Below are 14,272 nucleotides of genomic sequence, written 5' to 3'. Positions count from 1 at the left end.
TTGAAACTGAATCCTATAGAACACCAATGGTGTTAACATGGGGCCATCTCTCCATCCCCTGAACATGTTAACTTTTGAAATGCTACTGTTTATATTTGCGTAGTATCCTACAAGAGCTTGTGTGTGTGAAAGGTTTGTTCCTCAAGCAGAAATATTCCAAGTGCTGTGGCTCTTAGAAGGTACTGGAAGGTCACTGAAAACATGCTTGAAAGGAGTGCGGGGCCTCTGTCTCTACTTGACGTGGTTTCTGACTTATAATCCTCCTGCCATGGTATACCAAAGCAGTGGGGTTACCTGACCTTAGCCTGGAACTCTAAATCTGTGAACTAAATAGACCTTTCTCTTTGTCAGTTAGTTCCCTCAGCTACCTTGTTGCGGTAATATGACACTGACTGATACAAATGCACATCCAGTTTCCACATGGAGGTGAGAAATTCATAACTAGAAGAGAGTAGACTGGGTTTGGTAAATTAGAAGCTGGACTCGTCAGCATATAAATGGGATGTAACGCAGTACAATTCAATGAGAATAGATCTGAGAATTGAACTTCAAGGAATTCTGAACTTTAGAAGGTGAAGAGGAGGAAACAGGTGGTGGCCAGTATGATAGAACCAAAAGAAGAGCTTGATGCCAAGTGAAGAAATGCCTCACAAAGGGTCACTTGGGATCAAGTGACGTTAGCAGGTATGATGATAAGATGATGATAGCACATGAAGACTAAGGGTAGATTTCACTATGTGGTCAGTGCCGGTCACCTCCACAAGGCTTATTTCCATCGAGTAGTAAATAGGCAGGAATAATTCAAGTGGAGCCAGTGAGAGCTGGTTATATGGAAACATTGGTTTGTCTAAGGAGTTTAGTTGTGAAAAAGAGCAGAGAAATGGGATTAGTAGCCAGGGAGGAGTGGGTATTTTTCAAGAAGGAAGAAATTGTAGGGTATTTCAGAAGCACACAGAAAAAGATAAAGGGAACAGTAACGCCCTTTAGTAGGCAGACGAGATAAGATTCAGGTTAGCGGGGAGGAACAGTTTCTTATTCTTTTCAGCATGCTATAACAAAAGCATCATCAATGGAATAGCTCATGCACAATAGAAATTTGTTCTCCATTGTTGAAGAGGCTAGGAAGTCCACTAACGTGCATTCATAGATCATGTGCTGAGTGAGGGCCCACTTTCTGGTGCTAAATGGTGTCTCCTGGCTGTGTTTTCATAGAGTGAGGAAAGAGAAGGTCCCCTTTAGTTCATGTGCTAAATAATGCTTAGTGGATGAAGACACCACTGGACCAGAATCCTGTCTGGAAGTTCACAGTATCCCTTACTCTGGGAATTTTCTTCAGACAGTGTTTGTTACTTACCAGTCCTACTGGAGAACCTTTAGGTCAGTCTACATCCCCGTAAATTACAGAATAATGGAACCTAGTTGGTTTCTTTTTCTCACATTCCCTAGACTGGTTCCTCTCATGTTTTTATAGATCTCTTTATTTGGATTACCTTTAGTAAGTATAGGACACAGTTACACATGTTGTGTGGATGCATAAATATGTGTATATATTCCCCTAATCGACATGCTCAATCAATGGTTATTGATGTCTGCAGAGATGGCTCATTGGCTCATTGTGTTTGCTGGTCCTCTAAAGGACCCAAGTTCATTTTGCAGGATCCACATCATCTGGTGGCTCACACACACTTGTTACTGCAGTTCCGCTGAAAGCATTGTACTCATGTACACATTCCATATAAGCACATATAATTAAAATAATAATAAACCTCAAGAAAGATTGATAAGAGAAATATTTGTATGTTTTACTGTAATTGAAATGACCAGTAAATGGAGAAATGCAACTAGATTTTTAGATTGTGTATTTACATGATCATACAGTAATTAGCTGTCTTAAAATATCTGAAAGGAGTAGTACTTTTCTTAACATAGACTAGGAAACAGGTGAATCAGATGTACCCATAGGCTATGATTTGATTGTCCCTCACCCAGATTTATACAATGAAATCTAAGCCAGGCTTGCTAATGTACCCCTCGAACCCCAGCATTCCAAAAACTGAAGCAGTATGATTACTGTGAACTTGAGACCAGACTGGGCCACATAGTGACGCCTGTCTTCAATATAATGAAATTCTGACTCACTAAGCAGTTAGTACAAAATGTATTTGGGGGATAGTTGGGTCACAATGACAGTGCCCAGTGATTGGGCTTAATGCCCTCATTAAAGAGGCCACAAAAACTGTCTTTGTCATTTTTGACTTGTTAGGAGCCAATGAGAAGGCACCGTCTGTGCGGAAGTAGGTCCTCATCAGATTTTTATCAGCACTGTGATCTTGGACTTCCCAAACTCCAGAATAAAGAGAAATACATTTCTTTGTTCATAAATTACCCAAGATTTCAAATATTTTGCCAAAATAGTTTGAGCAAGACGAAGCTAACCATGACAACACCTGGAAGAATTGTATAACATATCTCCATGAAGATCCCAGAGAGCTAGCAAGTCAGTGAAACCAGTGTCCTGAAGTGTAGTTCCTAGAGGGTGAGCATGGTACTTGGGGTTGCTTTTACCTGAAGGGAAACTTGTGGTTCCAGAAGAGAAAGCTGGGAGGCTAAGAAGTTGAGCAAAGCTTGGACAGCCTTAGGGGGTTGGGGAGCAATAATTGGATTTCAGACCGCCACAAACAGGAGTTTAGATAAATCTTCTAGTGCTTTGGTTGGGATCCTACAGAGATTCACTCTTGGACAAAGGTAAACCTGACTCTGTAAACATTGAAGCAGAGCTTCAAGTCTCAGTTCTTAAACGTGAATTAAACGTATACATATGGCTAATGTTCCTAGCTGCCTACCAGAAACAAATGTGACTCTACTTTAAGAAAAATAACATTACTATGGGTAGGGAATTATTTCTTCAGATTTTTATATGTGATGCACAGTCTACATAAATACAAAATGGAGATAACACTGATAACACTATGCACCCAGAGTGGTTAAAATCCAATACACAACCCATTACTAGTAGAGACGTAGAGGATCAGGAACTCTTGTATTCATTGCTGGTGGGAATGCAGAATTTGCCAACACCCGACACTTTGGTCAGTGTTATACAATGTATATAAACTCTTTATGACTCATCTGTTACATTCCAAGGTATTTACTCAAATCAGTTTAGATCATTCATCTTTTTATTTATTTATTTACTTTTTGGTTTTTCAAGACAGGGTTTCTCTGTGTAGTTTTGGTGCCTGTCCTGGATCTCGCTCTGTAGACCAGGCTGGCCTCGAACTCACAGAGATCCACCTGGCTCTACCTCCCGAGTGCTGGGATTAAAGGCGTGTGCCACCACCGCCACCACCACCTGGCTAGATCATTCATCTTTATGAAGAACTGAAACACAGTTATAGCAGCTTTATGCTAATACTTGGAAACAATCAAGGTATCCTTTAGTAGGTAGATGGATAAACTGTGGTACACTCATGTAGTTTATTATTAGCAGTAAGAAGAAGGGAGTTGCTAAGCCACACAGTGAAGAACTTTACGTGCATTTTGCTAGCTCAAAGAATATGATTCCAAGTATAATAATGATAAAGCAGAACTAGAGAGAGAGTGAAAAGGTCGGTGCTTGCTAGGCTTTGAAGATGGAGGAGAGAATGAGTACTTAGAGCACCATGGTGTGGTGCTCTCAGAGTAGAGAACAGGACGAACATTTGGTGTAAAGCCGTAGAGATGCCTGGAGAAAAGAATAAGCCCCTGTGCAACTATACCCTTTGGGTTCAATGATCCATTAGTGTTGGTTATCGGTTTTGACAAGTGTTCCTTAGCAATGTAAGAAGTTAATAATGTAAGTTGAGTGGAGAAGGCAGCAGCTGGAAAGTTTCCACTTTTTGTTAGGCTTTCTTGCCAATTTAAATTGCTGTAAGAAATAGTTCACAGAAATACCCACCCCGGGGTAGTGAGATAGCCCAGTGTGTAAAGGTGCCTGCTGCCATGCATGGGAGCCTGCCTGAGTTCAGTCCCTCCCACCCCGGGGTAGTGAGATGGCCCAGTGTGTAAAGGTGCCTGCTGCCATGCATGGGAGCCTGCCTGAGTTCAGTCCCTACCAGAACCAGCTCTTAGCTGTCCTCCGAGTGGCACGTGTGTCCTGCAGCATATGGCCCTCACACAAAAGTAAAGTGGTGTTTCCGAAGTGTAAAGCCGGGCATATAAGAAAATGACAACAAATATGAACACACTCCAGATGAGAGCCAAGCCGTCTCAGGGACAGATTTTGAAAAGATTGGTGAAGTTGGGAATTCTCAGACACCTCAAAGGACTGATTAAACAAAGACAAATGTTTATCATTGATGGAAAAGTGGTTACTACTACATAATGTATAAATAGTAAAAATAAAAAGAAAATTATAAAAATAATCATGCTGATTATCTATTTAAATGAAAGTAATACACTCCATGAACATCTTAATGAAGCAGGTATGAGGATAATTAGGAAATCTGGAGTCTTACTTCTCTTAAGGATAAAGAAATGGGATCTTTAATTAAAACCTCCCACAAAGAAAATTCCTCCTTTGGCTTCACTGGTAAATTCTTATAAATAATTAAGGAAAAATAATATTAGTCTTAATTTTCCCAAGTAATAGAAAAGTAGAAAGAGTGTCCTCATGTATTTTATGAGGTTCAAATCTGCTGCAGTCGTAAGAGGTACAAAGTTGTAAATATTAGCAAACTCAGTATAATTATATATTAAATAATGTAAGTAGGGTTCATTCCAAGACTAAAAGTGGGTTAGCCTGCAAAACTGACCAGTATAGTTTAGTGACTTATCAACATAGAAGGCAAACCACTGTGACTGTCTGTTGGACATAAAGAACTGCTGAAGAAATCCAGTACCTTTCCTAACAGAAGCTATTACCAAGTTAGTAGTAGAAGGGGTGTTCAGTGTGATCATTGGTACCTACAAAATCCTCTAGCTAACACACTTACTGATTAAACATATTCAATATCTCCCTTATTCATCCAAGTTCAGGAACAAGACAAATCAGTCCACTATCAACATTTTGGTCATTATTTTGTAGGAGGTGCTAGCTAATTTAATAAAATAAAAAGAAATGGATATAATGATTGGAGAGGAAGGAGTAAGATTGTCATTCATAAATTAAATGATTATACATGAAACAAATCTAGCAGGAAGTATTAAAATAGGTTTGGGGTGTTTATTTATTTGCTTGATTTATTTTTTTGAGACAGTCTTGCTATGTATCCAAAGCTGACCTTGCACTCAGAGAGAGCTTCTTGCCTCTGCCTCCTGAGTGCTAGGATTAAAGACTTGCCACCACACCCAACTTAAGATCTGTAACTTTTTAGAGTTGATGGTTAAAAAGTCAGGCAACAAGCTAGTTATCTTTATGCACAACTTGCAAAATGAAATATGTAAATTTCATTTACAATAGCAGAAGAAATTTAAATATTTAGGCATGAATCTTATGATATATAAAAATCTATATTTAAAACTACAGAGTATTCTGAAAAATTTAAAGAATGATTAAAGAAGAAAACTGTATCATGTTCATGCTTTGGGAAATTCATTATTGATCCATGTTCTTCACAAGTAGATCTACAAATTAAATATAATCGAAATCTTTGGACATTCCTTTGTGTAAATAGACTGTAAACCGTACAGAGTATTGGGAGGAGCAGCGTAACCAAGGCTGTCTCGGAGATACATGAAGCAAGTGAGAGCTTGCTGCAGAGATGTCCACTCCAGCCTTTCAGGAGAGAGGGATCTTGAGGGCTGTCTATCCACCACTTGTCCTTCACTCAACACTATGATGTGGATAAAAAGGATTCACGTGCCTAGAAGTGAAAGGTGAAAGTAAATACAGCCAGTATAAAATAACTTGGGAGAAAACCATAGGATGTTGGAATAAAGAACCTTTCTTAAATAGGGCACAGAAAGTACTCACTGCTTTTGGCTGTTTTAACTCTTTTGGGGCCTCGCCACCCAGCTCCCAAATAAATCACACACTGAGGATCATTTTTAATTATAAATGCCTGGCCTTAGTATGGCTTGTTTCTTGCCAGCTTTCCTTAACTTTAAATTATCCTGTCTACTTTCTGCCTCTGGGCTTTTCCTGTTCTCTTACTTCTGTAAATCTTACTCTTACTCCATGGCTTGCTGTGTAGCTGGGTGGCTGCCCTGGAGTCCTCCTCCGCCTCCAGCTGCTAGCTCTCTCACTCCAGATTTCTCCCTCTATATATTTCCTCTGCCAGCCAGCTCCACCCATCCTTTCTCCTGCCTCGCTATTGGCCGTTCAGCTCTTTATTAGACAGACCATCAGGTGTTTTACACAGGCACAGTAACACAGCTTCACAGAGTTAAACATATGCAACATAAACAAAAGTAACACACCTTAAGATAATATTCTACAATAACTAACTATAAAAGATATGATTGACAATTTCAAAATAAAAGTAAATTTTCTGAAAAAAAATTTTTTTTCTTGAAAGGTGCCTTTTTTTTTTAAAAATTAACAAGTGTTTATTGTTATTGTTTTGGAAAGTTCTGTTCTACACTTGTTTTTAAAGCCAAATATCTATATTTTTACATTTTCTATAACAAATACAAGAATTAGACCCTCAAAACATTTTTAAAATTTAGATGTGTTGTTTGGTCAATTCTTTTGTATTTCTAAGAATTCACACTGTATTAATGCCATTTATTACTAAAAAAAGATTAAAATCATTTTGGACTTTTGACTATTTGTAGAAGCTTAAATCTAATGATAATTTTTGCCAGTATTCCAATTTCACAACACAAAATTTTCTAATCTTTCCAAGAATTAAGATGATAAATTCTTATACACACACACACACACACACACACACACACACACACACACATTTAAAGTTCCTTTGAGTTACACACTTTGGTTTTGAAAATATCTTCCAATTCTGAGAAATTTGGTAATATAAAGCTTGCTACTGAAAAGGCATGTAAATTAATGTGCAAACTGGAACTCCTGTAAAACATCTTGCCTGGAAAGGTCCATATATATATATATAATATATAAATATAATAATATATATAATTGCCAGTTTTTTTCCTTCATTTTACATATCTACCATGTTTTCTCTCCCTCCTCTCTGCCCGTTCCCCTCTCCCTTCTACCTACCCTCCCCACCCGCCCACTCCTCCTCAGTCTCCATTCAGAAAGGGACAGGCCTCCCCTGGCTTGAACAAAACAGGGCACATCCAAGTTGTGGGAGGACAGAGCTTCTCCCCCTGTGTAAAGGTTGGGCAGGGTAATCCAGCATGGGAACCAGGTCCCCAAAAGCCAGCTAAGTGCCAGGGACAGGTCCTGATCTCACTGCCAGGAGCCTTACAAACAGACCAAGCTATACAACTGTCACACATATGCAGAGAGCCTAGGTTGGTCCAGAGTCTGTGAGCTTCCATGAGCTCAGGTCAGATGTTTCTGTGGGTTTCTCTGTCATGACCTTGACCCACCCTGGCTCGTACCAACCTTCCTCCCCCTCTTCAGCTGGACTTCTGGAGCTTGGCCTGGTGCTTGGCTGTGGATCTCTGCACCTGCTTCCCTCGGTCACTGGATGAAGGCTCTATGATGACAATTAGGGAAGTCACCAGTCTGATTACAGGAGAAGGACAGTTCAGGCACCCTCTCCACTACTGCTAGGAGTCTTAGCTGGGGCCATCCTTGTGGATTTCTGAGTTTCCCTGGCACCAGGTTTCTCCTTAGCCCTCCGTCCTGTCCCGAAACCACCTCTTGCACCCGCTCAACCTGATCCCTCAAGTTCCCATTCCCCCACACCCCCGCTCAGTTTACCCAAGAGATCTCTTTCACCTTCCCAGGGAAATCCATGCATCCCTTGTACAGGAGAACGAGCATATAATTCACAGCCCCATAGAGGCTAGATAACAAAGAAAGATGCTTTTCTTTTTTTTCGAGCCAGGGTTTCTCTGTGTAGCTTGTGCTCTGGAACTCACTTTAATAGTCCTGGGAGCTTTCCCAGAGGACTTGGGTTCCATTCCCAGCACTCACATGACAGTTCACAACTGTCTGTATCCCCAGTCCTCGAGAATCTAATCCTTTCTTCTGTTAGCGTCAGGCATGCACACGATGCACAGGTGTACATGGTCTTCTGCTAGTGTCAGGCATGCACACGATGCACAGGTTACATGTCTGTTAGTGTCAGCATGCACACAATGCACAGGTGTCATGGTCTGTTAGTGTCAGGCATGCACACGATGCACAGGTGTACATGGTATGTTAGTGTCTGGCATGCACATGATGCACAGGTGTGCATGGTCTGTTAGTGTCAGGCATGCACACGATGCACAGGTGTACATGGTATGTTAGTGTCTGGCATGCACATGATGCACAGGTGTGCATGGTCTTCTGTTAGTGTCAGGCATGCACATGATACACAGGTGTACATGGTCTGTTAGTGTCAGGCATGTACACGATGCACAGGTGTACATGTAGACCAAGCACTCATTCATATACAATAAGTAAAAAAATATAAAACACAAAAGAAAAATCTCACAATAGGTTGAGACATGAATCTGCAATAAATTCATGTATAAAAGGGTTCATAACCTGAATATTGAAAGAACAATGAAATTACTCAAAAAAAATTTTTTTTGAGCAAAAACTAGACCAAGCACAAACACACGTATACACAACACTTCTAAAAAACACGTGTGGCTGACAAGAAAAGATATTTAACATCTTGAGTAAACTATCAGAAAAGTTACAAACTTTCGCAGTAACCTACTAACACACTACACCAGGTTGGCTAAAATCTAAGTGACTGAGTCTAACAGATATTGGCAAGGTTGTGAACTCTCTACATCAAGCCGGTGGGTGTTTAGTTGATAGGATCGTTTTTATACCAAGGCTGTACTCCATGGCCTAGGTAAAGTTTGTTGATACTTCCAAACTGGAAACAATTCGAATTTCTATCTGTAGGAAAATGTTTGAAATGTGCTACATTTGTGCAGTGGACAGCAATATAACAATGGAAAATTACTACTATAATAGCCAGTAACATTGCTTCTACACAGATAAAAAGCTTAGAAAAAAACTCTGATGCAAAGGCTATATGCTATATAGTTTCTTTCTTTTTTTTTTAAATATTTTTTTAAGGTTTATTTATTTATTATGCATATAGAAGAGGGTGCCAGATCTCATTACAGATGGTTGTGAGCCACCATGTGGGTGCTGGGAATTGAACTCAGGACCTCTGGAACAACAGTCGGTGCTCTTAACCTCTGAGCCATTTCTCCAGCCCCGCTATATAGTTTCTTTTATACAAATGAGATGGATGGGTGACTGGGCCTCCGAGTTCCCCGGGCCCTAAGTAAATAAGTGCAGTCAGAAAAGTAGAGGAGTGGTAACTTTGCCAGGGTACGCATGCCAGGAGGCACAGCAGACCTTTATGGATGCTGGATAATGAAGGCTAAGGAGTGCCCACAAAAGTGTCTCTTCTGGAACACTTAACTTCCAGTTCTGACAAACTAGAAGTAACCTAAAGGACCCTTCGTAGTGGACTGGGTGAATGAAATAAATGTTGTAGTCACAGGTGGAAAACAGTATGGGGCAGTGAATGAACCAGACCTTGAATAAATGACATGATAATCTCACAAGTGTGCTGAGTGAAAGAAAATAGCATTTGCAAAAGGCTCTACTCTTTGTGCGGTTCATGAAGGTCAACAGTTAGCAGAACCATAGCTTTGAAATAAATTGGGTGGTTACCTTTTCCGACGATGGAGGGGTCATGACGAGAAGGGGGAGAGGTACGGGTACTGTGTGGCCGTGTTCTTGACCTGTGAAGTGGTTGTGCCAGTATTTGCTCTGTGCATTTTCATGGGACTTTGCATTTACAGTCTGCTTTTTTTTTTTTTAACAAGCTTGTTATGCTTCAATAAACAGAAAACATATTTAAGAGATCTGCAGCTGCTAAATTATTTCCAACGTGATGGGTATCTTTCTATTTTTAAAACCTGTTTATAAAAACTGAAAATATGCTTTTGTTCTTATAGTCCTGTTGCATTATACCCTTCTTCCATAAATTTAACAAAATCAGAGTGTTCACTTGTAGAAACTTTATATGTATTACGAAATTAAATCTATTTTTTCTTAATATTTAGAAATACATACTTTTAAACTAAGGTATGCTTGTGCTTTATTTTAGCATTCTTGTCCTTTCGTTTTTTTTGCTTGGTAGTAATTTATCGATTGCAAATGGACTTTTAAGTTGTGTTCTGGGTTCTTTAACTATGTATATTATCAGAGACCATGAAGAGCTCATGCTTCCCTTTGCAGATGGCAAGCCTACTCAGTAAGACTCCTTCCCTTTCTGGAGTTTATTTGCGATGATTTGGTTATTGATCCCAGCTTTCTGGTAGGCATTCACAATGATTCTGTTTGTCCCATTGAGGGTGTCACGTAGATCTATGTTTCTTGCTTTTGCAGTTTCAGTACAAAGCCATGTACTAATCTTTGTCCCTAATAACCCTGAAAATATTAATCTCTAAATTTACAAAAAGGCCTTAAATATCAGCCATCACTTTGTTCAAATAGGAAATTAGGTATCAACATACTTTTTTCATATTAATCTTTTTTTTCTTTTTTTCTAGAGAAAATCTCTTCATGAAAACAAATTGAAGAGACTTCAGGAAAAAGTGGAAGTCTTGGAGGCAAAGAAGGAAGAATTAGAAACAGAAAACCAGGTGTTGAATAGGTAATGTGTTAGTATGTACATACGCCCCATTGTAATGTTGGAGAACTTGGTTTCTGTTTACTGTTTGCTTAGCCGTTGTGTGTCTGCGCCTGCGCCTACCCCTGCGCCTGCATGAGTTTCTTTGCACCACATGCTTGCAGGCATCTGCAGAGGCTAGGAAAGGGTGTGAGGTTCCCTGGAACTGGAGTTGTAGGCTGTTGTGAGCCACCATGTGGATGCTGGGAACTGAACTCTGATCCTTTGGAAGAGCAGCAAGTACTCCTCACTGCTAAATCATCTCTCCAGTCCCAAAATGTTGTTTCCGGGTATACTGTACCTTACGTTTTATTTTAAACTGCATATTCATGGCCAGCACTCTGGAGGCAGAGACAAGTAGATATCTGTGGTTTGAGGTCAGCCTGGTTTATGTAACAAGTTGCAGGCCAGCTAGGGCTGCATATTGAGATCCCATCTCAAAAAAACCTTGTATTATTTACAAGATTTCTGAAATACATCACCTTTTACTTTTTTTTTTTAACTTAATGTTCCTTCAAGCCAAAAGTCTCAATCACATACGAGGTATTTGTAGTGTTGGGGCTATTAACAGAAAAAGGACACTCACTGGCTTCAGCACCGTAGTACAGTGCCTGGTGGTGTTCTGGGAGTGGTGTGAGTTCTTGTATGGTAACAAAGTTGTGGTGGTGGTGTAGTTCTGAACATCATGTCAGCTGCTAATCACCATCATTGGTGTTCTTTGAGCTGAGAGGATTCATCCTGCTAAGTTGGTGATAATCACATTATATGACCCATTTGATCTAAGGTGACAAAATCTTTTTGAACTGTTAATTAATGTTGGTCTTACTCACTTAATGAAGAGTTGGACTTTTCTGAAATGGAATTTGCCTGTATTGTACAGCAGTGTTCCCTGTTGTGTTCTGGTGTTCTTGGACAAAAGTTCTCTAGTGGACATGGTCTGAGTGTCCTATAATTCAGTTCTGACACTGACTCAGGCTGAGTCCTACAAGACCACTTCCACTTTAGATGGCAGTCATAAAGCCCGGGTTATAACCTGTTCCTCTGATTGACAGGCTGTAAATTGGGGTTCCAGTGACCCTCTCCTTCAGCTCTATTGATTTGCTAGTTGCTCACAAAACTGAGGAAAATCCTTGAGAGCAGTTCTTTTAAAGAATACTCTGAAGGACACAGATCAATTGCCAGTTGGAAGAGGTGGAAAGGAAAAAGGATGGGCGAGGAGTGTCAATGCCCTATACACCACCTTCTGGTCTCCGTGTTTGGCAAGCCTAGAGTTCCCTAAACTCTTGTCTGTCTCTGTCTCTGTCTCTGTGTGTGTGTGTGTGTGTGTGTGTGTGTGTGTGTGTGTGTGTGTGTACACGTGTAGCTGGGTGTGGTGGCACACCTGTAATCCCAGTGTACAGGCATCCTGGGTGTGTGTGTGTGTGTGTGTGTACACGTGTATACGTATGTATGTGTATTTTAGCTGGGTGTGGTGGCACACCTGTAATCCCAGTGTACAGCCATCCTGGGCTACAAAGTTAATTCCATATCAGTTCTAGCTGCAGGGGTGTAGTGTGTGGCAATAAAAAATGTCATTTTTCTGTTTATCTTTCCAAATAAGTAGATTCTCAGATAGATTGATGTTACAATTTAAGAGTCTTTCTCCCAATTAAAAATGATATTCTGATCTTCATTAGGGTGTAACTGTTACAGAACAGAAATACTTTTTCTTTTTAAGACAAAATGTTCCATTTGAAGAATATACAAGGCTTCAAAAACGACTAAAGGACATACAGAGAAGACATAATGAATTTCGAAGTCTGATTTTGGTTCCTGACCTGCCTCCACCAGCCTCGCTCCATCCTGCTAACTTTCAGTCGTCAGCTGTAGTTCCTGGAATGGAACTCTCCTTTCCTCCTCATATGCAGGTATGGGCATTTTAGGAAAGAGACAAAGACTTCTGTCGGTTTTTTTCTTTTGTTTTACCAATATAGAGTTAAAATTCATTTGACGGTAAGAAGTTTTACCTTCTTTCTTTTCATTTACTGTAGAAATTTTCTGAGTAGATTTAAATTTACTCTGCCCTTCAGTGATGTTTCTGGGAATAAGTTCTCATATTTGCTATAGACAAATAACATGTCTAGTGAGTCTTCAAGTAGCCTGGATTTTGTAGCTTAAATATATACAGCTATCAAGAACTTACTAATGCAGCACACTGCATTTCCATATAATATTTTAATAGTAGTGAAAAGTGCTTGGAGAGAAGACGCCACTTTTATCCCCAGTTCATAGCTGTGCTGACTTGCCTAAGGTCTTGGCTGAATACATGACAGTTAAGCTTTTGCCAAACCTACATCTGTCTGGTTCCAGAGCCTTGGCTCCGAGATTTGACTGGATGGTATTCAGAAGACGGACTTTAAGTAACTGTTGTACAGTGTAGGCCTAAGAGGTTGTCATCACGGAACTGAGTCGTAGGCCAGGTGCTGCTTTAGTAAATTACCGTGCTGTCCCGGGCTCGTCCGAAAGCTGCCCGCTGTGTCTACCTGTGCCCTGCCTGTAACCCCCTCTGACTGCTTTCTGGCAGATTTTACTCCTAGGGAGGAACAGACTGGGTTTGGCTTAAGGTTAGAGCCTGAGGCAGGAGAGAAGGGGGACTAGTTAATGGTTTCACCCTTGCTACTCTGGTTTTAGACTGCTAAAGTGGACATCATTTCTCAGCCACATTGTTGGAGGCCTTTAGATGAGAGGCAGATGGCAAGCACTTTCCTAGTTGCTCTACGTTTCTGTTATGTGTCATTTTTAAGGAGGAACAACATCAAAGAGAACTCTCTCTACTTCGCAAAAGACTGGAGGAACTAGAAACCACACAAAGAAAACAGCTGGAGGAACTTGGCTCTCCTGGGGAGTGATGCTGAAGAAAGGCAAAGCCAGGAACTCAATAAAGCATGAGGTTGAACAGGTGCCATTGAGATGCTTTGTTAGCGTTTGTTTGCCAGATCCCGAGCTGCCTCGGGGAAAGGTCCATGTGCCGCACTGCATGGGCTCCGGGTTGTAGGGTTATGGTAACCGAAGTCAAGTGTCTGGAGTTTCAGATACTTAGAGCATGTGTTGACAGTACAGAAGATAAAGGGAACTAACTAATTAAGGGATCAAGTTTTCATATTATTAATTTTTATTTTGTTGAATTTTTTTTCTGGCATTTTGCCTGAAATATATGCCTCTTGAATTCCTTTTTCCTTGTCTTTGAGATATCTGTTTGGCAATAACATGATCAGTAAACATCTCCTTTATTGTATACAAAACAAGAGTTTTGGGAAAAGATGACCATTTAAAGGTATAAAAAACAAAAATTTCTAAATATAAAAGTTTCAAAATATATGTTCCTTATAGAAATCTTTACCTTTCTAAAAGCTGTGCACTTAATTTATTAAATAACTTAATAAATATTTTTATACCTATGCTGTTTTGTGTTTAATTTCAGTGATCATATATTATATACTAGACAGTTGATGGTTTCACTTCTT

At 40.0% G+C, this 14,272-nt stretch overlaps 1 protein-coding gene across 2 annotated transcripts in view; it reads left to right on the top strand.

The window, feature by feature from the left end:
- The window catches only part of Cep83 (centrosomal protein 83), a 122,997-nt gene extending 108,873 nt beyond the window's left edge, over nt 1–14,124 (top strand). For both annotated transcript variants that reach the window (XM_037196807.1, XM_037196808.1), the window contains 3 exons: nt 10,651–10,754; nt 12,487–12,676; nt 13,553–14,124. In XM_037196807.1, the coding sequence (XP_037052702.1) occupies nt 10,651–10,754; nt 12,487–12,676; nt 13,553–13,657 (399 nt within the window). In that variant the 3' untranslated portion in view covers nt 13,658–14,124. The remainder of the gene's footprint in view (nt 1–10,650; nt 10,755–12,486; nt 12,677–13,552) is intronic.
- The last annotated feature ends 148 nt before the right edge of the window (nt 14,125–14,272 follow it).

Source organism: Peromyscus leucopus, chromosome 18, assembly GCF_004664715.2.
Source record: "Peromyscus leucopus breed LL Stock chromosome 18, UCI_PerLeu_2.1, whole genome shotgun sequence".
Lineage (NCBI taxonomy): Eukaryota > Metazoa > Chordata > Mammalia > Rodentia > Cricetidae > Peromyscus > Peromyscus leucopus.
The sequence above is the reverse complement of the archived record's forward strand: the minus strand, read 5'-3'. Positions and strand labels throughout refer to the sequence as shown.